Raw genomic sequence first — 25763 nt, 5'->3', positions numbered from 1 at the left:
CGCAGACGCGTCTCTCCGGAGGTGTTTTTCAGACGCTAACCTCAGACGGAGCTACACAGCGCCATGGTCCTGTCTACACGCGCAGGGTCACGCTCCGCCCCGCGCGGAACTCTGGGACTTGTTGTTCTATGGCGGGAGACGCTGCCGGTCTGTGATACGGAGGCAGCCGACTGCTACAAACTACAGCTACCACAATGCGTTGTCGCAGGCGACGATTGAGTCGCGTGATAAGATACGGTTACCGTTATTTACTTTACCTGTCGCCTCTAACCGTTAGAGATGAACTCAATACTGCCGGATATGGAGAGTTTAATAGAGGTTTTATGGCTAATTAATAACCAAAAATTAATTTAACCAATCAGAGTTATAAGCGGTAAATTACGTGATATAAATGATATTTTGTACTAATATTTAATTTGAAATAATACAATTATTTATATCACCACAATTGTATTTCTATTAGGTTTGGGGGGAAAAAACCCTGTCCATTAAATACATGATGAATATTGATCTAATTATCATTATTGCCTGCGCTTATCAACAATAATTAGACTAACAATAATTACTTCATGCACGTCCAATTTAGAAATGCTGTATTCCAGTGTAGAAGCTTTTATGGAAAAGAAGTGGTATTTTTTATAAAAATGTCTACATACATGGTACCAAAAAAAATCTGTGCATGGAAGAAAATGAAGCAGGTCCCTTAAGACAACGTTGATGATGTGTTAGACACTTTTATTACGCTGTTTTTAACATCATTTTGGCACCTGTGACCTGTTTTTTCCCCTCAGTTATCCACCACAAAATGGCATACTGAAGCCGAGGCCAACGTTTCAAAAGTTGGTGTGGACACTGATCATTATGGCAACACCATTCAGTTAACCCATATAACATAAATGGGTGCACAAATTCAAACGCAACCCAAAATGCAGCGCAGTAGGTAACGTGATGTTGAGCCTCCAGAACAGCTTCAGTGCTATTTGTAATAGATTGTCCAAGATCCACGATGTCCGCTCCAAAATCTCCCATATATGCTCCGTTGGGTAGAGATCTGTTGGCTTTGAAGATCATAGTGTATGAGTCACATCATTTTCATAATCAAACCATGCAGTGTGACCTTGCGCCCTATATGGAAGCGCCTGTATTTGTCACGTTTCTACACCCATTTATTTATTTATTTATGTTCAGGTTTATTTGTCACCTATTTGCATCTGTGCTATGAGTATTTTTAATTTCACGCACAGTAACTGAACACATACACCATCATTTAATGTCTATCAGCCATCAACTAGCAAAAGGCTGAACTGACAGAAAGCAGAACAGACGAGGAGTTCAAATAAACCAATAAAGAGCAACTTAACAGCGGGCGGATATATCCAGAGATTTAAAGGTCCCATATTGTGGAAAGTGAGACCTCCATGTCTTGTTTGATTATTCCTTAAGGTTGTAATGTCACCACTATACAGTCGCAGCACTCAGCCACGCCCCCCAGCAGGTCACCTGCTCCAATCACAGCACCACCCACCAAGTACAGGGACGCTCATCCATCCACCCACTCAGTCTGTCTAAGTTATTGGAGCGCTCTGCTCAGGACGACTCTATAAGTGTTTGGAGGTTGTTCAGTTTGTCTAAAACTGCTTGTTTCAGACAGGGGGGGGGGGGGACTGAGGGGCTGCATGAAGGGCCAGGAGGAGATACATAAGGGCTTTTTTTTCCAACTGTGAATCATGCAAAGCTGCTGTAGTGGAGCCCCAGAATAAAAATACAGAGCTGGAAATGAGCATGATACGGGGCCTTTAACTTCTCACCTCGCTGCAGTGATCCAGAAGTGTACTTTAGGGGTGTGTCAGTGCTTTGTGACATCACTTTTGCACACTTCTGACTACACCTAACCACGCAATCAGAAGCGCAACACCCTTGGAACTTTTGAAACAGTGTGCGAGTGTGGCAGCGAAATAGTGTTTGAGCTCTTTAAACAGGAATTAATAACGAATGAAAAATAAGTCCGTTTAACACATTTTTTACCGTCAGAATTGAGAGCGAAACTCTGAGGTGTACAGCTGTTAGTAAATAACTAAAAGATGTTACAAGAAAAGACTAACACAGTCGAACAAAATAGATATTGTATCTCAATTATGTTTGCAGAATATTCACATCTCTTCAAATTGATCTGAGAAGGTGGGGGGCTAAAGTACTTGGGCTTATGAGTTCAGTGTTTCTAAAATCTTGTGAAGTAGTGCTTTCTACAGCTGATGATAAAACGACAAAAAGTGAAGAATACTGCTTACTACTACTTTGTAATACTTTCTGTCACGTGCAAATGCTCTCACAAACAAACAGTCGCTCCCACCCTACACACGGCGCGGTGACTGAGGACGGAGGAAGCTGTGGCGTCTGACCTACTTTTCCGGCCAACGCTTGTCACTACCTCGCCGCCGCTTTACTACGCGGAGATCACGGACTTTGAAGTATCCCTCCCCTCATTCAGCAAATTGCCAGCGCGGCGTGCGCCGCTTGGGCAGCCTGCGTGGCAGCGGCGGCACAAACCGCGCAGAGACGGAGAGAGAGAGAGAGAGAGAGCGACGCTGAGAGAGAGCGACGCTGAGAGAGAGAGAGAGAGAGAGAGGAGGAGGAGGAGGCGAAGGCGGCGCGCGGGGGGGGGGGGGGGTCTGTCTGACGGTATGAGGAGTTGCACAACAACACGGACCAGCACAACTTGCAGAAACTGCTCAAAGCCCTGAAGTACGCAGGACGCAATTGACTCTTATTCAAGGTAAGACGCGAAAGCGTTCACTATTCAAACGGCTGTCTTCCAGCCCATCAGTGACGCGTTAAAAAAAAACCAAACAAACAGTTAGCACGCACGAGTTTTATGCGCGAGCCAACTCGCTGTTGACATTTACTCGCGTGGTTTGTGTCGCGCGGACCTCCTCACCGACCAGGGCACGGGCTGCTTACCATGTTGTTGCGAAGCTGCAAAAACACTACTTAGCACATGCCTAGCTAGCAACGACATTAGCCTGCTGCCACCATATGGAAATGATATTTACCCGTTGCCTCGGACGGAAGCGAGGCTGTATTAAGTCCCGCTTGTCTGGTTTTAAACACTTTCGATTTTTATTTTTCATTTTTCCTTCTTCTTCTTCTTCTTCTTCGTCTTCTTTTTCACTCGCAGTTTTGGCCGTGCGCTGCGTCAGCCCCAGGACAGTTACGCGAAATTGACGAAAGTTGGACGAAATAGCGTAATATCGACCGAGGCTGAAATTCAATTCCAGTCCACATTTTTCGTCATGGACGAACATGTGGCCACCGCCAGGTCGGTTTAAAAATGCTCGGCTGCCTGTCAGGCTAGCTTAATGAAGTCATGCTGCTGTTTAGCGCAACACAATCGAGCTATTGAGATATTTATTTCCTCTGTGTAGACTGTTCTTTCATAACAGGAAACCCCTGCGAGCCATTGCTCACCTCTGCAGTCTCACACTAACATTTCATTACAGTGTAATGCAACTTGGCTACTCTTACCCCTCCTTTTAACTTACTTAATAATAAAAAAAAAGGGTATTGAATTTGGCCCCTGGCATAAAATGTGAAACCAAATTTCAAGACCAAGTCTGGCTTATTACACCACACACACACACACACACACCTCCAGTGAGGAAAACAGCATGCTAACACGCTACATTCTACATGCAGTGTGAAAGCTGAACCTCGTGTATGTGTTTGTGGTGTATAAATGAACATGCATCACATGGAATAGTAGCAGCAGGGGTTAACACTGGCTGGGATGGTGGTGGTGGTGGGGGGGGGTTGAAGAGGTGGCTTGCTGGTGGTTATGAGGATGCCTGGGCACCCAAGGTCAAATAACTGGCTAAAATTAGTCACGTGTCAGCTGTGACAAGGGAGCCAGTGGCCCTCCTCTGACTGAGAGGGGCCGGTTCGTGCCCACCCAGCAGGAAGCCATGCCGTCACACGTCCTCACTGGGTGCCTTTAAAACGCGTCGATCTCTGCCGCTCTGACCGTCGGAGTTTGGGTTAGGGAGTTGCGATCGTCAGGTTAAAGTCACAGAAATTGTTGGACGCGACCCTCCCAAGTCTGACATCAGAGAGGCGTGCGGGGGGGGGGGGGGTGTGGATGATGTTCCGCCTTAGGAGGTTTGACACGTGCTATTGAGGTGGTTGGAAAGACACTGTCAGTAGGTGAGTTGAATGTTTAACCTAGCTTCCCTCTGTCTTTCGCCATTAAAAAAAAAAACAAAACCCAAAGTCTTTGTCATTCAGAAAGTTGAGGAGCGGTGAGTCATTCCCAGAGGACCTCTGTGTGCATTTACCATGTGATTCTATTTACATATTTGCTTTGTGTCACCTTGTAGCGTGGGGTTTTCCCCAAATATCGAAAGCAACAGCTGGGTGGTGCAAATCCTTACCTGTCACTTTACAACTGATAGAAACAAGTTGGAAAGACAACCCCGGACAGGTTATGCCAGGGTATTGCAAGCCCACCGTGCCTAAGTCGACCCCCTGGCTGTGCATACGTTTTCTAACCTATGTACTACAGTTACAGTGGGGGGGGGGGGTCAGTCTATCTCTGTATCTCTGAAACAGAGTCGCCAGCGACTGTTGGTTAAAACGTGAGCGCACCATAAGAACACAGCAGGTCTGAGATCAGCGTTCTTTACCCTCACTGTGCGTAGCGTGACGTTCAACACTCAAAAAACAAACAGTACGAACACTCCGTACTGTTTGTTTTGAGTTATTTTTGCCGTGGTGGAAATGTGCCCAGCTGTAAGACTCGGTGGCCGATCAGGACTCTCTGCGAAGAAGTTGATATTATTTACTCGCATTGAATTTCTTTCGTTGTTGTTGAAAAACGCAGAGTCTTTGTGAGTCCCTGCAATGCAAATGAATAATATGACTTATTTCTAACAGCACATTACTTCAGTCATATTTTGGAATCTCCTGCGCCGGGGCCGCCACCCCCCACAAAAAGGTACTCGCCACCGGGCCTAACAGCCTTTCCTGGGGAAAACCTGATCTTGCTAGGTGAAAACCCTGTCATTTAAACCAAAAACCAAATAACACAAAAGTTTCTCACGCACAAAATGCCATTGAATCAACAGAAACCAAATTCAGTCCCGATCAGAAAATTTCCCTTGATCAAATACGTTAAATAAGGACTCCAGATAATCTTCGTGTGTGGGGGGGAGGGGTCCTTTCAACTCCCAAGAATGCATTAAAGTTCAGTTCAGTTGAGAGAGGGGTACTTGGGGTGTGTATGTGTTTGTTTGGGGGGGGGGGGGGCTCTAATGAAGATGAGGAGTAATGCACATTATCCTGAGGCAGGAAAAGCCTGGAGAGTTGCAGGAAAGGAGACTTAACTTTTGTGGGTCCGACAAAGACAAGGAAGTCCACGGCTGCATCCGAGCCCGTTGCATGGAGGCAGTCGAACAAGATTCATCGGGGGGGGGGGGGACTTCAGGAACTCCGGCCGGTTCTTGGGAACAACTTGGAGCTCCGTTTACTTTTATATACGTCACTGTTTTCTTTTTATTGTTTGCAATTATTACTGTGTTTTTAGTTTTAGCATGTAATCCAGTGCGCAGCTGAGTCCGGTTGCTGCATCTATGCCGCGTTCCATGACCTGTGTCCTCTCCTCACCTGAGCCTCCTTTACCTCTATTGTGTGTTGCATAGTTGGACAACGGCGTCAGTCAACAATGAATAAGACAAAATAACAATACGAACTTTATCTAAAAGGGCTGAGCTTGGTAGCAGAACGACTGTGATTTGATCGGAGACACTGTCCGAGACATGTCTGCAGAGATGGTAGAAGACAAAGAGCAGATTCAGGAATTTTTGGCGGGGCGACGGGACTCCCCTACGGATCGTTGTCGCTCGTTTGGCCGGTGCCAGTGCTGCCGGGCAATCGTCACGAGGTGGCCCGAAGAAATGTCAAGTATTCGGCGAATGAGGAGGGCTAACCCAGAATGACCATCAGGCTGTTGCAATAGCTGGAGGGAGCAGAAGTGATACAGGGTGAGATGTGAGCAACGTGTTGGCAGAGCAGGTTTGGTCAGGAGTTAGCAATTTTGCAGTTCAGGTAGATTTGTTATTTCAAACTTGCCTTGAAGGTACTTTTCGCAGGATTATGTCGCAGCCCGTCCGATGGACCAATTCCAAACCTTTTCCTCATTTAGTGGAAATATGCAAAATGAGGGCCCAGGTTTAAAAATACCAGGATTTCCTGGTAACAAACATATAACAAACAAACACATTCATGCTCACAGTCGCACCTAGTTCAGAGTTTAGAGAATGGAGACGTTTGTTTTCGGTCGTAATGCGAAGAATCTCCCTTCTACTGAATTTCTGCAGCATTCTGTTTTTCCATTGCGACAGAGGAGGAAGAGGAAACGGCTGCGTGGGTTTAAACTGACACGGTGTCTCGCATTAGCGTCAATAGCGCGGGGTCAACATGAATGAAAAGTCACAAGCAGCGTCTCTGGAGAGATTAGAGATAGGCATCAAGGAGTCGAGGGCAAACCACATCCACTGACCTTTCAAAATGAATACCAAACACATAAATGTGCCTGTTACAATAAGATAAAGATAATGAATATTATTATTAATAATAATAATAATAATAATAATAATAATAAAAAAAGAGGTAAAACATGAAAACCTTTAGGAAATGTAGCTCTGGCTGGAGACACAGATCCAACCCGGTGGTGTAACCCAGTTGGCATCACTAACATTTTAATGGTAGGAGGTTAAGGTGAGCGCAGGTTAGCACATGTCCACGCAGCTAAATACTTAAAGCTGACTCATCAGAGATGGGGTGGTGGTGGTGGTGGTGGTGGTGGGGCGTTGAGGGTGGTGTGGGGGGGGGGGGGTTTAAAGAATAATGCTTGTAATGTTTTAGGATAGGGAGCACGTTTCAACATGACCCAGCGTAGACATTTTAGCAGCTGTATGTGGTCAAAACAAGTCATTAATACTTTGGGTAACTCGAGTACAGTCTCTAACACACACACACACACACACAGTTTCTATGTGCATAGTCATTATGAAAGTTTAAGAAGCGGACCACATGCATGCAGCGGGTCACCTTGCATCTTTTTTCGTTGTTTTTTTTTATTTTTTTATGCTAAATGTGCTCAATTTACATTTCTCTCCTCTGTCACAGCAGCAGGGTGGGTGTGATGCCACCATGGAGGCACAGAACAACAACCAGCCCGCCGTAGACAACCACAACAATCTCTACAAGATTTCTGCTCAGGAGGATCAGGTAGGACGTCTAAACCAGTGTGTTATTAGACAGGTTCAAAGTACTTACACTGTTCTAAAACGTATTTCCTCATTTCCATAATATGTGTGAACACCCCCCACCCTTCTAAACTCTGACAATCCAATTTCATGGCCGAAACTACAGACTGTACATAAAGATGGACGACGTGTGACAGCTCCCCAAAAGTGGAGCCAAAACATCTCGATCGCCCCCTGGTGGCCGGCTGCAGTATAGGTCATAAGCAGATGGGACATGGGGCAAAGTTAAAAAAAAAGTCAAAGTACACATCAAATACATTTTTCCCCAAAGACGGTTTCTGTCATTTCAGGTAGTTCTCATCACGCTGATGTTTGTTCAAGTGTTAGTTTTTCTGATCAGTTTGGTTGTAATCAGTATCCGGGAGAGGTTGGCTTCACTTTCGCACAGCGGGAGGAAAAGCAGAGACGCGTCGGCCGTCTTTATGCACAGTCCACGGCTAAAACGTAGGCTTCGCAGCGCGCTGAAACGCACAGCACTGCTTTCACACCGCGTTCTCTTGTGCAGAAAAACGTGCCGAGCTGCAAGTACTGCTGCACCCTGGCCAACTTCCGGATTGAGAAGAAGATTGGTCGGGGCCAGTTCAGCGAGGTCTACAAAGCCACATACCTGCTGGAGGGACAGCTGGTTGCACTCAAGAAAGTCCAGGTACAGCACTCAGTAGTGTGTCTGGTTTTGAGACCCATTTTTTTCTTAAGTTAGATATTAACCAAAATCATAATTCAATAATGTTGCCTACTGTAGCTTTAAACTTGGTCTGTGACCAATATGTGTATTTAACAGGACATCTTACAGTGTAAAAATAGACTTGCCAGTGCTCTCTGGTGGACAAACTATGCAATGGCGAGAGACACTGTTTCGAAGTTGGAAGAACAAGTTCATATTTACCTCTGTCTTCGCCACTGCAGATCTTTGAGATGATGGATGCCAAGGCCCGTCAGGACTGCATCAAAGAGATAGATCTACTGAAGGTAACGTGGGTCAGCCGCGGCCGTATCGAAGCATTGTTTCAGGGGAACAAGCGAGGGCGAGGGCACAAGCTCAGGCAAAACATTTGAATGCTTGCCCGGGCCGCTTGTTTTAAACCATGTCCACTGGTGCAGCTCATTTCATGACCGCGAGTTTGAGTCTGGGAGCAACCGTGTGTTTCTCCTGTTTGTCCCCTGCAGCAGCTGAATCACCCCAACGTCATCAAATACCTCGACTCCTTCATTGAAGACAACGAGCTCAACATTGTCCTGGAGCTGGCGGACGCCGGAGATCTGTCCCAGATGATAAAGGTCGGGACATGGCCACGAAGAAGTCCTCTGAGGCAATCTTTCTTGCCGCTGAATTTCCGGACTAACAATCCCTCCTTCTGCCTGTGTAGTACTTCAAGAAGAAGAGGCGACTCATTCCGGAGAGGACGATATGGAAGTACTTCGTGCAGCTGTGCAGCGCCCTGGAGCACATGCATTCACGCAGAGTAATGCACCGCGGTAAACAGCTACACCCCCCCCCCCCCCAACAGTCCTCGTGCACCTGTGCACACTTCCATCGTCCGTCCTCTGGCTCTCACCTGATTTGCGTTCATGTTTGTCTTTCCTTTCCCAACCTCTGTCTCTGCTTTTAGTGTCATTTTAACTGTCAAAATTCAAACAAGAGAAGGCAACGTGTACGGTTGTAGACGTAGCGTTCATACTCTGTGTGTGTGTGTGTGTGTGTGTGTGTGTGAACCAGATATTAAGCCCGCCAACGTGTTCATAACGGCCACAGGGGAGGTGAAGTTGGGTGACCTGGGATTAGGCCGCTTCTTCAGCTCTAAAACCACAGCAGCTCACTCCTTAGGTAAAGCACACGTATGTACAGAACATACATACACACACACATATACACACACACACACACACACATTAGCTCTTAATGCAGGTGTGCATGCATGCTCAAATCATGTCTTTTTAAACTTTTGTTTTTGGAACTCCCTCTGTCCCAGTGGGGACGCCTTACTACATGTCACCGGAGAGGATCCACGAGATCGGATACAATTTCAAGTCCGACATCTGGTCCCTGGGGTGTCTCCTGTACGAGGTGAGCTCCACGTACACACACACTCGCTTCTTTTACTGACAGGTTATGAGTTATTCAGATAAATGATGAACTTCCCTGAAGGAAATTCTGAATTATGGATGCTGTGACGTCTTCTATTCGCTGGGCCGGTGCCTCGCTGGTGATTTTTATTTCTGCGTCGATGAGAGAATTGGAAGCTGTCGGGGGTCGGGCATAATGGCAATGGGCAAATGAGAATGAATGGACTTTTCCCAATTTCAGTGATTTATTAGGTGGTGAAGGCTTTCAGGCAGGGTATAGGTAGGCAGGTAAGCAGGCAGACCAGGCACCAGTGTGGGTATGGGGACATGTTCCGGCTCAGCCTTTCCTTGCACTTCAAGCCTGCCTCTTTCCTCTTCCTTCAGATGGCGGCGCTGCAGAGTCCGTTTTACGGGGACAAGATGAACCTCCTCTCCCTCTGCCAGAAGATCGAGCAGTGCGATTACCCCCCCCTCCCACCTGACCATTACTCTGACAAGGTAGGAGTACGGCCCTACAGAAATCAGTTAAAAAAAATCATCACGGGGATCGGGGGACTCCCATTGGACACAGAATCAGCCTTGCCCTTAACCAGCTCACACTTAACCCCCCCCCCCAACAAGCAAGTCAACAATATGTAGAAATCGTAGGCCCCTGTATCCCTCTTTTTTTTTTTTTTTTGTCACTTTGTAACCTTGTTAAGAAAAGTGCTATATAAATAACATTTATTATATTATGACTATAGAGCACCAAATGTGGATTCATCCACTGCTGAAAATAGTCCCCAACAAATGCACTGTTTTTTAATACTGTAACAAACAAAAAAAAAATGTTCTCCCAAAATGCAGTGTTTTGGAACACTTGTGTTTTGTATGTAACACTTTACAAAACCCACGAGGTAGCGTGCGAGGGCGTGGCAGCCATGCCGAAAAAGACTCTTCAATTGAGGTTTAGGAATGAGGAATATAGTGGGAGCTATAGAACAATAAATTAATATACATACAAAAATATATTTAGAGGTGGACTAACGCCGCTCGCTTTTTCACAGCTGCGGGACCTGGTTAGCATGTGCATCAGCCCGGACCCGGACCAGCGGCCGGACATCATCTTTGTGCTGCAGATCGCCAAGCAGATGCACATGTGGACTTCCAGCACCTGAGCGCCGCTACGACTCCCGAGCCTCGTGAGTCTGAGGAGCGCTAGAAGTAAAGCTCCGGCCTGATCCTATGTTTTGCACCACCCTCATCCGGACTGGAGGGGAAAAAAAACCCACGGAAAGACTGTGGACAGGTGGACTGTGATTCAAACGCCCACTTCTTTTTCTGTCCCGGAGGACGTAAAGAGGCGCGCCAGTGTTGCAGCACTCTCGGAACGTTGCGTTCATGAGACCACGCTGGGCTCCACGGGGTTTGCATTCCAAGTTCATACCCTGTGTGCAGTAGCGCTGAGCTGTCATCTATCCTCCTTACTATTGTAATCATATCATACGTTTTTGTTGTTGTTGTTTTTTTTTTATATTGTCAATCTAAGCACATTTAGGGGGACAATTAGTAAATACGTATTAGCAGTTACTGAGTCCGATTTCTCAGAGGATGAGTTCTGAACGGACGCAGCTTTGCCTAGCCGTCCAGAAAACTTGACGTCGTGATATTTATTTCTGATCAGGAGAAGTATGTATGGAAGCCAGAGTGGCTGGGGTTTGGTTTAGAACTTTTCCCAGGCCCGGGATCTCTTCAGGTTTTCAGGCCCGTTTCTTCCCCCCAAAACGGACTGACTATAGGTTTTGTTTTAGGTAGGTAGGATCCACCATGCAAGCGCCACAGTCACCATGTCTGCTCGCCATGGTTCGTACTACTCAGCCTGTGAAAACCGTTATATAATGAGTCTTCTGGGACACTGGAGGAGCTTCATTATTATCATATTTAGTCTGATAAAACAACCCTGAGGACATCATTGCGACGTTAACACATTTACAACAGAAAGAGAGATATAAACGCGGGCTGTATTCGGAACCGCCTACTACACGCTACCGAAGAAATGCAGCATTCAGTACGAACTACACGCTGCATTTACGTACTGAGTAGTGTAGCAGGCCGGTTTCCAATACAGCCGCGCAGAGTCCAAGGGAAGGTTGGTTGAGTTGCATCCTGGGAAACGGAGGAGCTTGACCCACACTGCAGACTAGAAGTCCGGGTATCTCAGCCTCTGCCGACGTCATAGGAGCGCAGAGTTGCTGAAGTCATGGCCGCGCCGTCGCCTCTGTGCAACATGATGAAGTTTTAGATCTTCAGATGATCATCCGCCTCAGCCCCTCTTGGCTTCCAGGTGTCTGGGTTTGTGCAGAGGACCGGGCTTTTCTTTAAGCAGCCGTCCTCCCTCCTGGATGCAATTCTTGCATAACCCGCGCCAAACCTCCGACTTCACCGTCTCTCGGCTCCTCAGTTAACTCGCTATATTCTTTTTTTTTTATGTCGCCGAAATGCTTCTATATATTTCATATATCATTTTCAGTGTTGAATTAAGAAAGAAAGAAAAGCGTCTTTTGTTTAAGTTAAGGTCAAAGAAATCATTGTCATTATGCCCTGGGAAAGTGAAGTTTGTGCCAGGCTGGTGGATGTTGCATATGATTGCAGCTTTCTTTTTTTTAATGTGTATGTATAATACCAGAGCGCAGTTTCCGATCCTGTTCGGTGTTTATATGTGCTAAAATGTTAGCCGTCGCTACTGTGAAACTGAGCAAACGGGATGCTGTGAACGCCATTTTGACGAGACAGAACGAAATGAAAGAGTATGTTCGGAAAAATGTAAAGGAGCCCGTCTAATTCGTTTGTTAATGACGACTTGTACTCCATGCTAATAAAAGAAAGGCTATCACTGCTCTACTGTACTTTGATGGAATTGTGACTTTTCACTCAAAAGTATTGTGCCATCATGTTTTCACCAGCTGTACTTCTCTGCGCAACATGGGATTATATTTAGCTCGGAGTCAAGCACTTCCTCTTTTTTTTTTACAAAAAGCTAAGACACTAGCTTCAACTGATTTTCCATGACATAATCAGAAAATATCTTCCAAAATATTCACATATCGTGATGCAAAATTGAAGTTGAGAGGATCTCATGCTGATACCCAATGAATTGCAGTTATATTTGTTAAACCGACAGATTCCCATCAGTCCCCAGGGCCTTTTATTCATTTTATTTTCCAGTGGCCTCAAGATTAAGATGTTTGATGCGGTTGCCTTATCAAACCAAACACCCCCTCGTTTGTTTCCTGTTACACGGCTCTCTTCCTTAGCTTTTCCTGTCCGTCCACACACACACACACACACACTACAGCCGGCAAATATTCATAAGCAACATAAAGTGTTTGATGAGCCAACTAATTTGTTAGCTCACTCCTTAGCGGCCCTGCCAGATGAAGCATACCTCACGACAGGCACAGATCAACTTAAACACTTTTAATGGAAATCGTGGAAAAACAGGGCATTCGTGGGTTACTGAGTTACACCAACACACACACTGTGTAAGGGTTTGCTTTAGGAGGTGTCCATAGTCTGTACAGTTTCCTCCACAACCTCCAGGGCCAGCGGGGTCACCGCCTTCGTCAACACACCGGTGGTTCCTCGCTTGTACTTGTAGTCGCCGGTTCTACGTCGGGAGAAAAGAAGACGACACACGGAGGAATGAAGTTTCAATCAAACCCGGTTACATTCAACAGCTGTGTGTGTGTTAAGTGTGGTTCCACACATCTTCACCAGCCAACCATGCAACACACCAAGCAATAGCCATGCACGTTAGTCAAAAAGTCAAAGGCGAGCGGATGCACTGGTTAGTGGCAAATTCCGATCGGTCTGTTGAGTCTGCAGTTCACACACTGTACTCACAGCAGCGAGGCCTCATGCTCATTTACTCTTCTAGCAGAACAAACAAAAGACAGCAAAGTCAGTGGCCAGCTCGTCACGTGATGGCAAGTTAATGAAATTAAAAAAACAGAAAAAAAAAAAAGGGGCCCATGATTACAGTGTCCCAGCATGCTCTGTAAATGATGCGTCGTGTTAAAGCAGACGCCACAGCACTTCCTCCTGTGCAACTAGACGCCGTTCATCGGGGGTTCCTCATGTGCAAACTATTCCAAGAGTTTGCGCATTGGACTTTCATCGTTTTGCTGCTGGTTCAGTTTTGACCCACGCGCTCGCCGTGGATTGTATGATTCCAACCAACATTTCAGGGAGAAAAGCAGGTTTAATAAACCCTGACCTGAGATTTATTCACCATGGCAACGGACAAATAAAAAGACTCCAGTGGATTTACAGAAATATTAAAACTGTGTGTGTGTGTGGAGTGCTATGACATTCATGTGCCTGATTTTTTAACATTTTATTTTTTATTATAACAGTTTTAAGGCCAGTTCGGACCAAAGATTCGATAGTAGCAGGTTTCAGAACGTCAGGCACGTCGCCCGTTTCAACAGCCAATCAGCTCGCAGCGAAAGTCAGCTGGTCAAGTCATGTTTTTTTTTTTCTTCTCCTTCGTTTTACTAGAAGTGCAACTGTAGCAAGTAACTCACTATCCTCATTCATATATTAAAGATGCTGCAAATTATAACCAGCTCCAAAAGAACGGAGAATTGTTGCTATAGAAACGACACACCGCATAGTCGCACTGGGGTAAACTGGCAGCTTTCAGAATGTTGTTGTTTCAGCTCGTTAAGAATCTTTGGTGGGGACTGGCCTTTATAAGCACTGCTGGTGTAGTTCTCACCTGACCCCCTTCTTGTTGGCCTCATCATGGGGCCGGATGTAGTCCACCTTGCCCTTGGTGATGACGCACAGGTCGATGTTGCTGCCAGAGCCCAGGTCATTAAAGATACCTGCGGCGATGGCGTCCCGCACCAGCCGCTTGGCGTCGTCCTCCTTTTCCGAGACACAAGCAAACACCGACGCTCAAATGAAGGCCGAGCGTGCTATTACAGACTCACGTGTTGTGTTGCTTCGGAGCACTCACCTCCATGTCAGGCTTGTAGCGGTCCTCAAACACCGCCATAGCAGCCAGGGACCCAGAGCCTTTAGAAACAAATAATAATGGAAAAAAAAAAGCTGCTTAAGTGGGTCACTGAACTGTCTCCATCATTCTGGATGCAAGTCACGTTCTGTGTGAGTTCAACCTTTGACTGTCATACGCCGGATTAACAAGCAAGGATGTAGGTTTGGTTCAGAAGTGGGTGGGGTGGTGTCCACCAACGTGGTGTGATAGGCCGCCTGTGAGGCGATACCCGGGACAAAAAAAAAAAAAAAAAAACAGCTTGAAAAGAACTCGCTACTGCTCTTTTTCCAGGGTCGGATGAGGTTAGCAATATTTGGATGAGCTTCTCTCATCTAGGATTTTGAAAAGGTGCCCCCCCATCCACAGTGGAAATGATACTTTTGTAAACAACCCTACATTAACTGTCATGACAATTCAGACCACTTGGAAAAGACCACATCCCTTTCTTCACACAACTATTGAAATCTGACATGGGGGGGTGGGGGGGTGTTACATAATTTTATAAAAAAAAAAGCACAAGAGAAGGTGCATTAACAGAATGGAGGTCAACATGTGTACTGTAAGAAAAATCCCTCAAGACGTCAAGCTGCGACTGCAGTATGTGGAAGCATGGAGAAACGGTGGTTTGAGACTGACCCATGGTGACGTAGGGCAGCTTGTCAGTGGAGCCGTGAGGGTAGATGCTGTAAAGGTGGGGACCGTTGCAGTCTACTCCACCCAGGACCAGAGCAGCCCCGATGTAGCCCTGATACCTGAACAAAACACACACACACACACAGTAGCACATCAGAGACTTACTTTCTCATACTAAGTTTCTCTACCAAATGCACTATAATGGTGATACTGATCTGGTACCTGAAGAGCATTTGTTTGAGCATGCGGTTGGCGGTGGCCACGCGGGGCAGCCTGCCTGTGGAGAGGGAGTGCAGCTCCAGGTTGGAGGAGATGATCTGAGTGGTCATCTCCGTGTCTGCAGCTGTTCCCGCTCCGCAACAGCTGGAATGTCACAAACACAATTACACAGCGGTCCGTCACGTGAGGCTACCAAGAGCGGGATTAGAAAATGAAAAGATGGCGCCCGCGTGGACTACGGAATCCCTGAGCTCCCGTCACTTACTAAATGTTGGGCGAGATGTAGTGGATCTTGGAGCAGTTCTTGTCGGCCACCACCATGCCCTCGGTGGCTCTGGTGTCAGCTCCGAGGACGACGCCGTCCTTCGCAGGGAAAACACAAAACATCACTTGCATCCACACTCAGTCATGCTGCTTTTCAGCAAAGTAATACGACGCTTCTTCTAACAATCAGCCCGTCTGGTGACACCAGAGCCTAGTGCTCCGAGCTAGTGGCTAACTGACGCCAAGACCATGATTTATCAGGGATACGCTTCACGGTGAAAATAGACACTGTGATATAAAATGAAAGATGTTCATCCAAGCAGCTAGTTTTTTTTTTAATTAGCTCCTCGGCAGGCTGCTGTTCAAATTAATCAAAGATTAGGAAGGGGGGACATATCTAAGAAGCTAGCTGAAAACAGAACCACATATCCCTCTCTTACTTTCTATCAAAAAAAGATTTTAAAACCACGTTGACCTCCCGAAAGGATGTAGAATTCTCACTGATAGAATGCCCCCAAAATGTGATGCTTCAGCACAGTTTTATGCCACACACGATGACCTGGTAGCGTGCCCATAAACCTTTCCTATTGCATACATATAGATATTAGCTACATCCGTGCCTCTCACGCTACAGCAAGTCAAAAAGGTCTATAATAAACAAGACAATGCAAAAGGAAATGATTTTGGTTGAAATAACAAATTTTTGTTTTTGTCACCAACTATATCTAATTGAAGGGCTCCTTTAAAAAAAAAAAAAAAAATGTGTCTGTGAGCACCCGCCCCCCCTTTGTATTTAGTCTTTTAAAAAAACTGGACCAGGTTTGAATCAACCAACCAATCAGGGTTAATCAAGGGTTCTGATTCACACCCCAATCCAGAGGGTGGAACCTTCTGTAGAACGCCCTTGTTTTGCAAAGAGTCCATGTGAATGGCCAGTTACGTTGCTAAGCTAACCCTGATTGGTTGTTTGATTCAGACCTGGTCCAGTTTGTTTTTTTGTTTAAAAAAAAAAAAAAAGACTTAATACGACTGTCGCTTTCAATCACTGTGTGTTTCTGCCCGGCTGATAAAAAAGGGGGAGTTGGATATGCGATTGCGTGGGAATGGGAACATCCCGGACCAGGTTTCCGTTACCCACCTTGTAGACGATACCACAGATGGTAGTTCCAGTTTTCCGAGCAGCAGGCAAGCTGCTTCCCACTTTATTAGCTTCAACTTCCAAAACTGCATTTCTGAAAAATAATAATATATATATATTTTTTTTTTAATTAAAAAAAAAAGGAACTTGCTTAACTGTGGCATTGTAAAAACAAACACTTCCAAGCCTATAAAGCATAGGTCACTAACAGGCCGGACCCGGACCTAGAATCAATAAATTATGAAGGGATTTTAAATTTTAAATAACAAAGAAAAAAGAGAAACTCAAGCTGCTGCTGCTGCACTTTATTTTGTTTTTTTTTTAAATTAAGCACTTTATTTGAAGATGTACAATTTTTCAAAAGCCATTTTATTTATTTTCTCTCTTTTATTTTTAAATGCAGCCCTTCTGTTACTTAATGAGAGAAGAACATTATACACATCTACAGTATTATACATCTCTATAGTTCAATGTTCAGTGATAAATATTGTCAGAATAATTTTGCTACTTCAATATATATATCACACTAAATCCCAACGCACGTTAGACATTATGACGTTCTTTGCTTCAGGACATTTTCTCTAACTGGACCTCTTCGAATTTTAGTTGAATACCCCCTGGTTTATATTAAATCATTAATCAATCGATATTAATATTCAAACTATATTAGAAAAATATAGTTAACGACCGAGGTCCACTTACATAATTATCTAACGTTAATCGGTTTGTTTTTTTAAATGCGGTTCAGCACGTTAGAAAAACGAACTGCTTACATTGTATATTTCCACACCTCAGAACCGAATTAACGCGGAACAGCACTTTATTATTATTATTTATATTATTGCTTAATTTATGACATATTTTATACGTACATATTTATACGTATTTTCTCTACCGTTTGGCGGTAGTTAGCTAGCTGTGGGACACTTTAACGTTACGGCTATACATACGGTCAACGCTCGCGGGGAGATAAACAAGAGAAGGAACGTTCCGCCATGTTATTTTGCTTGTTAAAAAAAAAAAAAAACGAACATAACGAAAATATGCCAAAAACAGAAGTTATACAACTGTACGAACCCATAAACCGTGCCTTATGTTCAAACGTAGACGGTAAGTGAACCTTAACGTTAATACTGGCGTGGGGGAAAATGCCTGAGTCATTGCATGGATGCCAACCTACCATGAGCTAGCATCTCCGGGAGGACGGTAAGCGCGTCTATTCTACGCCGCGTCTAAATACAAACAGTCGAATGTTGTTCGGCTCAGTGGAGCGGTTGTGATTTTGTTTCCACCCGCTGCAGGGCGCTTACCTCTTGCAGTTTTCGAAACTGAAACCCCCGAGCTGCGGCCGGCTTACAGTCAGCGTCGCCATCTTGGTTGAATGAAGTTTTTTTGTTTTTGTGTGTGTGTGTGTGTTTCCGGGAAGTGAAGGACGGCGGCTCATTAGGGGTGCTGCATTCGCGGACACCTTGCAGGGCCGTATATTAGCGTTCCACCGCTGAGGACAGGACCTGCGAGCCATTCGTATGTTTTGTACTATAATAACAAACTAGACCCCGAAAAGGTCCCGAGTCAGCCCCTTTTTTGGACATTCCGTTATTATTATTTTTTCTATCTTAAAAAAAAAAAAAGCCTGGCTGCTACAGTTGGCCCATACCTTTGTCCTTCACCCCCAGATTACACTGCAGTATTCACATTAGCACATGCAGATACTAAAACCTTTGCTTGTGGACACCATTCTCATTGCCTACCTGCAGTGAATACAATACAAGTGTAGTTTGACTGATAGGAACTGAAAAGTTTACTTGCACTGCTGCACAAAACACAGGGGGGGGGGGGGGGCAAAAGCCTAAAAAAACCAGCCGTGACGCTGGGATCGAAAGGTTTTGCATCTTTAATCCATTGTGCATTTTGTAATCTTATAATGAAATAAAACAGACAGACAACATTTAGCACTTTGATTTTCGTTGAATGTAAGAGGACAAAAGTAGAGATAATAAAGACGGCGCTACCTAAATCAAAGCTATGACAAAAAGAAGAACCCAAATGGATTTTACACGCGGATGTAGCTCTGTTGCAGTGCGACAGGAGAACGCTGAGAACGCACAGTCTGTGCCACGATTTCAATGAAGCAAGCAACCAACATGGCTGCGTTGATGCAACAAACTATAATTCAGTCGTTGTCTGTGCTCTTTACTCTGATTCCTACAGTTACTGTGCAATATTAGCTAAGAGGTTCCCTTAATTCATTTCTTCAGTGAAGTATGGGAGTGGGTTTTTTTTTTGTGCCTGTTTTGCTTTTATTTTCCACTTTCTGCAAGAAGTTAGCCGCGCCGGCCGATCAGATTCTGCTTGGTCCCGGCAGAAGGCCCTTTTCTGGGCCTGTGATGTTGTGCATTTAATCATGCTGCGCCATATTTTGTCCTTGAACAGGACGGATGCCAACTCCATGCCAGCTGGATGTCAAGGCTGAGTGGGAAATGGGCTCCAGTGAGGTGGAAAAGATCAGATAGGGGCGCCTCCGCCCGACTAAGACGAGTGCATTACGCTGATTAAGCCTTTTATTAAAGCAAGAGTGGGCAAAACAGGTGGTAGAAGGTGTAATCGGTGGGATCTCAGTGACCCGATAACAAAGGTTTAGCGTGCTCCGACTTTAACCCACAGGAAGTGCGCCTGTTTTCCTCGTCACCCTTCATGTTCCGACACATCATCCTGGACCAAACGGCAAGCTCCACGTATCGCGGGATGCATATTCCTCAGGGATGTGTTTTGACAGAGTTACAGAGGACCAGAGCTCGCAAACACGAAAGCTGGTGTTCACGCTGCACCCGTACACCGCATTAAACCTCTTCATCCCTCCGGGCGTTGCTTGAACCCACACACTTTCGTTTGAAATTCTACCTCATATCCCCCTCCAAAAAATACCACATACGTCAGGCTGAATCTTTGGGAAAATGATACACTGGACACGTAACCATGGTGCCTTGAATTTGAACATGTCAATCAATAAACATAATTTCAGGCAACATCTTTATGCTAACAGCGGATAACATTGCTACTTGTATGTGAAATGAGTCGCTCATAGAATTGTCTGCGACCCTCCTGGCTCCCCTCGGCTCTTTCAGCCCTTTGCTTTGGTTTTTTCCCGGCCCGTGACCTTCACTGCTTTGGTGGGAGTCCCAGGGGAGGGGGGGGGGGGGGCAAACAGCAGGCAGACACAGTGAAGGCTGGTTTGTAGCATTTAGCAGCTAAAAAGATATTAGAATTAAAAGTTAAAAAGAGAGCCTGCCAATGCTTACAGTAAGAATCGAGATCTCATCTGTGGCTCGAGGGGTCGGTAATGGTTCGGTTTTATTGCTAACGTTATGACTATGAAGCCTAACGCTCATGCCGGGTTGTGTGTAGTGATGCCTACAGGCCAGAGTATTAGCAGAATTAGCTTCAAATTCAAGACCACCAATGATGGATTATACGTAAACAAAAAAAACATCTCGAAAAAGCTCACCTTACTACAGGAAAAAGAAAAGAAAAGAAGAAAGTCTGAGATATACATCTGATCTTTCTGACGTTATTCCTCTTCATTATTAGGCCATCGGGCTCCGATTCGGATGGTTGATGTATACGGCTCTTGTACTTTTATCAACAACACTTTGTGAACATAAATCAAGGCAAACTTTAAAATGGCTTTTATTGAAGGCGGCAGAATAATACACAGGAGGTGTATAGCTGAAATGCACAACTTTGGTGTTGTGTTTGAAGGCCCCTCTGTGTAGGGTCCGAATGTTATTCACACCAGTGGTTCCCAACCTTTTCCTTATGCAAAAGCCCCCCCCACCCACATAAAAAGGGGTAAAAGTAGCCCGCTTCTTTTGAAATATCATTATGTATATTTCATTATGTTCATTGTCTAAAAAACAATAACAGCACAGAACAATTAACCACAAAAGACACAATTCTATGCCCGCATTACGATTCTTTTTTTAATTTCACCATCATACACACGTTTTAATAGTCGAAGCAGTCTGGCGACCCCTGATGGGGGTCAAGACCCCCAGGTTGGGGAAACACTGATTTTACACTGATGCCATCTAGTGATGTATTAAGAATTTCAGCGCTCCATTCCCACAGATTTGTTCCAAATCATTTGAAATATATTCTCTATATATGTACATATTTGCCCCCCCCACAAAAAAAAAGTCACATCCTTTACGTACAATGTTACTAGTTTCAGTGGTGTCACATTTTCCCCATTTATAATGTAATTTATTGCTAAAACTCAGTCTTAAAGCACAGACAGACGCCAGGCATGATCAACATGTGCAGACGATCACGGGATCCTCTTGAGTCTTCAAGCCCAGCCGCGCTTGGTGTGGAGCATCTCAACGAGGAGGCTGTTGCAGGGCACCTCGCTGCTCAGGTACCTGCAGTGCAGGTAGTCCTCGGCGAGGGGGCCGAGAGAGCGCACCTCCGACAAGCACAGCAGCAGGTGGGCGAAGCGCCCGGGGGAAAGTTGAGAAGAGGGGCACAGCGTGCACTCCAGCAGGGCTCCTTCCACCTGCTCCTGCACACTCTCTATGAAGTGACGGTCTTCCAGCTGCACCACATCTGGCCAACGAGGGGAAAGGGGAAGTAGCAGCCGATGAATGTACACAGAGCAAACCTTTTCATGTCATATCTCACTGGCATGGCTGACGGTTCATTGGAAAACAAAAAGCCCTGGGACCACATCAAGAAATGGAAATGGAACGTTCACTTGTTGGATCTCAAGTGAAGCCGCAAGCTAAAGCAGCCGTCCGTGTTCCACCTCCATAGTTCCCGGGCCATCGGCGTACGAGTTCTACCCCCAGAGCTGGGGTGTGTTTTTTGACACCAGGAACTATGGCTGAGGAACTACATCTATAGCCTGGTTCCTCTGGTCTAAACACAGTTTACAGTTCCTGAAATGATTCCTGTGCCCCTGGAAAAGCTCTTACCTTGGAAGCAGGCTATATGATTAACCGATGGTGGCATTATTAGATATCGAAAGGTACCTCGGGGCTAAATGCACACTTACGAGATAAACCTATCATTTCGCTAATACGAACCTTTGTGGATAAAAAGCACGAGCTGCCACTAACCTGGATTAAAGAGGAGGAGGAACTTGATGCAGGCGAACTCCTGGCGGTCCACCTTTAGGATGTGGAGCTTCTCCACCAGCTCCTGTCCCCTCTGGACAAGGCTGGCCAGGGTAGGACCGGCATGAGAGGCTATGTCTGACAGCTCCATCTAAAACCAAAGAACACAGGTGCTGACACCAGGAGCAGGTCACGTACTACGCAGGTCTAGACCGTACAAACAGACAAACAGACAGAGAAGCAGAGACCGACTCACCTCCTGCCCAGTCACCAGGAGCAGCCTGCCCTCTTGGCCGTACAGGACTTGGCGGGAGATGACGTCCAGGAGCAACAGTTCACTCCAGCAGCTGTGCAGCAGCTTCATCTGGTCGCTCACCTTGGAGCGGGAAGAAAGATTCAAGGACAAGGTTTATCCAGCCTTGTTATTGTGAGCACGCTCGCAATGACAATGCTCCAATATTTAACAGTTCTAATATACCGCTGCATATATTTGGTCACCAAAGGTAAGCCAAAATATAGGGCAATTTAAAGGTTTTTGACCTGACGATGGCACAAGATGAAAAGTTAAAGGTCCCATATTATGCTAATCCATTGGGCTCGGGGTTAGCAACCCCAAAGTGTAAAAAAAACAGAAACAGAAAGATTGATGAAAACCAAAACATTCCATAGTCTTAGACCGGAAGACTCTTCAGTTCCCCAAGCCAAAGATGACATGACGATGAACGTGGAACGTGGAACGTGGAACGTCACCACTGCGCTCCCAGAAGGCAGGTTTGCTTGTGGTTCCTAGAGTCTCCAAAGGAAGGGAACGGGAGCCAGAGCCTTCAGCTATCGCGCTCCTCTCCTGTGGAACCAGCTCCCGGTTTGGATTCAGGAGGCAGAGACCCTCTTAATTTTAGTAGTTTGTAAGGGTGATGTTGACTGAGTGTATAAAACCAAAATCAACAGATTAGGATCTTACCTTAAGTTGTTTGAAGAAGATGGTCGTGCGAGCCCACTCCACGATGGAGAACAGGGTCTGGTCGGCCATGAGGCACATCAGGCTGAAGGTGCTGGGGCTCCCTTGTTTCTCCCAGCCCGTCTGCTCCCGCAGGAGACGAGCCGCGATCTTATTCTGAAGTTGTAGCTCATCCGAATCCCAGCGCAGTGACTCCATCACTAGCTGAGGCATCCTGGGACCTTGTGGAGAAAAATGCCTCTGGTGTAGCTCGTCTGAGCCGCATCCCGCAGCAGAGCCTGGTGAGTCCGCACAGTTGTTGGTGTGCTCTGACTTAATGGTCCAGTTTGAGAAGGAGGTGCACTGGTACTGGGCGGCACCAGTTGAGTTGGAGGGCAGGGGTGAACACGGCGCCGGAGACTGGTAGCTGATGCGATCATTCTGCGGGGCGCTGTAAGGGACGGGAACTGAGTGGAGGCCACCGGGAAAGGTCAAGTCTCTCTGGTGGGTTGGGGGGACCAGAGTCAGGCTGCTCTCCATTCTGCATCCACTAGCTTGAATCAAAGCCTTTCTCTGCTGCTTGAGGGCTCGATCACGCTTGTACATGGGGCCAAATTTGTTTCTGCCGCCTCGCATCCGATCTGCCCGAACAGCTGATGAGAAAATTTGTTTAGTGCAGTTTTTCAAGCAGGTTTCTCATTCTTGAGGGTGAGTCACTTCCTGTTGTTTTCAATTGTTTCAATGTAAATAATTTAGCAGTTTGGTGCTATACCAAGCGCACAGCGCCACCTGACCTCTCGGAAACATTGTGTAATGAAGGCATGTGTGCCGAAATCGTAGACCGTAGAAGACGCCACGGAGGATACAGTCTTCAACCGCTGTGTGTTTCGGCTATTACGTTTGGTTTAATCAGAGTTTTGTTTGATTCATTCCCGATTTTTGTGGGGTTTGATTTGGTTTCAACACGACAACAAGCTCAACAACTCATACACAATTAAAACAACCCTTGGACCACCACCCGAACCTTTGTGGATCATCAAAACTGTGAGCCTATCATGTGGCGTCCGTGGGCGGATATATCCATTTAGCTTAGAAGCCGCAACACGGAGCAAAATCCAAGAATGCAAATGGACTTCTCAGCATTCATAATTACAAGAAAGATAGCCTGAACTTACCGGCGCCTTGCTGGGTCCTATTCAAGAACTGGAATGGCAAGGTAGCACTTCAGATTGGTTTGTCAGAACCCATTATCATTCTTGCTCTGGCTTGTTTGTATTTCTTGGACGGCGCTAATGCTGCAGCGACAGTTACCAAAACTTACAAAAACGGGTAGCCAATGGCGCGACTCATCCCAACAGCCTACATCCGGTGAGTAACAAACCCTGGGTGCCTACTCTTGGACGAATGCGGAAGTGCAGGGTAAAGGCGCCAAAAAGGAGCAAGGGGCCGACAACAATTTGTTTAAGTCGGACTTAAATTACCCTGCAAGTCTTTTCTAAATGACGGAGTGCCTATGAAATAATAGACAGGAAACATCCGGAAAGCTGGCGTAACTGTGTCGGTTTTGCGGGTGCAATTTGTAATGTTATTATCTGCTGTATTTCAGAATGGTGATATGAGTAAATGGAAACAAAATGACTTTGTAACGCACCTGTAAAATAATGACGTGCACGTTATTCAAATGATAATAAACTATTGGGGGAAACACGTATGATCCATCTGACAGACCAGAACTGAAAACTAGACCAGCTTTCATGCCCCGACATAAACAATGAAGGGGGAAGAACACACATACTTAAACTCGGAAAACAAACTTCATTGAGGTTCAGCGGACAGATCGCAGTGTGTTTTCTTTGTTTTTTTTACCATTCGCCCATTACTTTTAGTGCAGTCCCTTGTTCACCATTTTATTATTATTATTATTATTATTATTATTATTACTACTTTTTGGCATTTTTTTTTTTACAAGCATTTAATATTTTTTAAAAAGTATAATGTCGCCCACACATTTTCATCTGCCTTTTTCGAACACAAGAAAGACATTTTACATTCATACTGATTGCGAACGCGCTTGTTTAGATGCTTTAGGCCAAAACCAAAGCGAACTGACTGAAGGTGACACACTGAAAAAAAATGCCCCATGATCTGTCAAGCTGAACATATCAATCTCTGCTTCCAATTATTATTATTGTTATTGTTGTTGTTGTTGTTGCTGCTGTTGTTGTTGTTGTTAGAGGGGGGGGAAAAAGAACAGAGAAGTCACTAAATCTCATTGGGGTGAGACAAAACTCTTATTTCAGTTATTCTTATTAGATAACTTCCTCCTTTTTTTTAAAAAAAGTCACCATGTCGTCATTCCAGGGCGCGTGGCGCATGGCACAGTTTGGAATTCATGCATGTGGCATTAAGAAAAGTTTTTTACCCCCCCACCCCACCTTACCTTCCAGTCGCATGCCGACCTGCAGACACTTCTGAAACCTGCAGAAGGGACACCGTTTCCTCTGGGTTTTGTCGATTCTGCAGCCCTGGTTCTCCGCGCAGGCGTACTTCTTCTTGTTTTGCACGGTCCTTTTGAAAAAGCCCTGCGAGTGTTGAAGAAGAGGAAGGGCCCACGTGAGGAAGGCACCTCTCAAAACTCTTATCACAACTTTATTAATCTCTCCACCCGACGGACAAAACCAACCACATCTACCTTGCAGCTCTCACAGGTGAGCAGACCGTAGTGGTACCCAGAGACCTTGTCCCCGCAGACCGGACACAGCTCCTCCATCGCGCACAACGCACCCCCCCCCCCCGAAACCCGCAAAAGACGTTTAAATGGGTAAAAGAGACGCGCAATGGGGAGGCAGAAGGGTACAGGCGCAGAGTTCACGGTGGCGCACAAACTGCCCTCCCAGCCGACTTACCTGCGCCGGTCTCATGGTCGGTCCCGCGTCATCGTGACTGTCGGGGGAGGAGGAGGGACGCTCTCCGTGGTCCTGATCCCGCGGCCCTCCGAGGTTCCGGCCCGGTCCGGAGCTCCAGCCAATGAGAG

The 25763-nt window shown here is 45.8% G+C and overlaps 3 protein-coding genes across 4 annotated transcripts; 1 reads left to right on the top strand and 2 right to left on the bottom strand.

Annotated features, from left to right (window-relative positions):
* Positions 1 to 2700: 2700 nt before the first annotated feature.
* On the top strand, positions 2701 to 12268 carry nek6 (NIMA-related kinase 6). Of its 2 annotated transcripts, none has more exons than XM_070924261.1 (10): positions 2701 to 2773; positions 7180 to 7281; positions 7825 to 7965; positions 8226 to 8288; positions 8487 to 8597; positions 8687 to 8795; positions 9037 to 9144; positions 9290 to 9384; positions 9768 to 9881; positions 10430 to 12268. In XM_070924261.1, the coding sequence occupies exons 2-10, from the start codon at positions 7204 to 7206 to the stop codon at positions 10538 to 10540; spliced, it is 930 nt and encodes a 309-aa protein (XP_070780362.1). In that variant the 5' UTR covers positions 2701 to 2773; positions 7180 to 7203; the 3' UTR covers positions 10541 to 12268. The 2 variants fall into 2 exon arrangements, with proteins under 2 accessions (XP_070780362.1, XP_070780363.1); XM_070924262.1 differs by having other exon boundaries at positions 2724 to 2773; positions 7183 to 7281.
* A 556-nt stretch (positions 12269 to 12824) lies between these two features.
* psmb7 (proteasome 20S subunit beta 7) lies at positions 12825 to 18050 on the bottom strand. Its single transcript, XM_070924146.1, has 8 exons — positions 17989 to 18050; positions 16679 to 16772; positions 15542 to 15639; positions 15280 to 15420; positions 15061 to 15176; positions 14386 to 14444; positions 14143 to 14294; positions 12825 to 13029 (listed from the first exon to the last, which is right to left on the bottom strand). Exons 1-8 carry the CDS (start codon positions 18048 to 18050, stop codon positions 12918 to 12920), a joined length of 834 nt encoding a protein of 277 aa, XP_070780247.1. The 3' UTR covers positions 12825 to 12917.
* Positions 18051 to 21026: 2976 nt separating this feature from the next.
* LOC139300952 (nuclear receptor subfamily 5 group A member 2-like) lies at positions 21027 to 25499 on the bottom strand. Its single transcript, XM_070924170.1, has 6 exons — positions 25422 to 25499; positions 25170 to 25311; positions 22754 to 23382; positions 22049 to 22168; positions 21796 to 21943; positions 21027 to 21283 (listed from the first exon to the last, which is right to left on the bottom strand). Exons 1-6 carry the CDS (start codon positions 25497 to 25499, stop codon positions 21027 to 21029), a joined length of 1374 nt encoding a protein of 457 aa, XP_070780271.1.
* Between the last annotated feature and the right edge of the window lie 264 nt (positions 25500 to 25763).

The sequence above is a fragment of the Enoplosus armatus genome, chromosome 18 (assembly GCF_043641665.1).
Source record: "Enoplosus armatus isolate fEnoArm2 chromosome 18, fEnoArm2.hap1, whole genome shotgun sequence".
In the NCBI taxonomy this organism is placed as follows: domain Eukaryota; kingdom Metazoa; phylum Chordata; class Actinopteri; order Centrarchiformes; family Enoplosidae; genus Enoplosus; species Enoplosus armatus.
The sequence above is the reverse complement of the archived record's forward strand: the minus strand, read 5'-3'. Positions and strand labels throughout refer to the sequence as shown.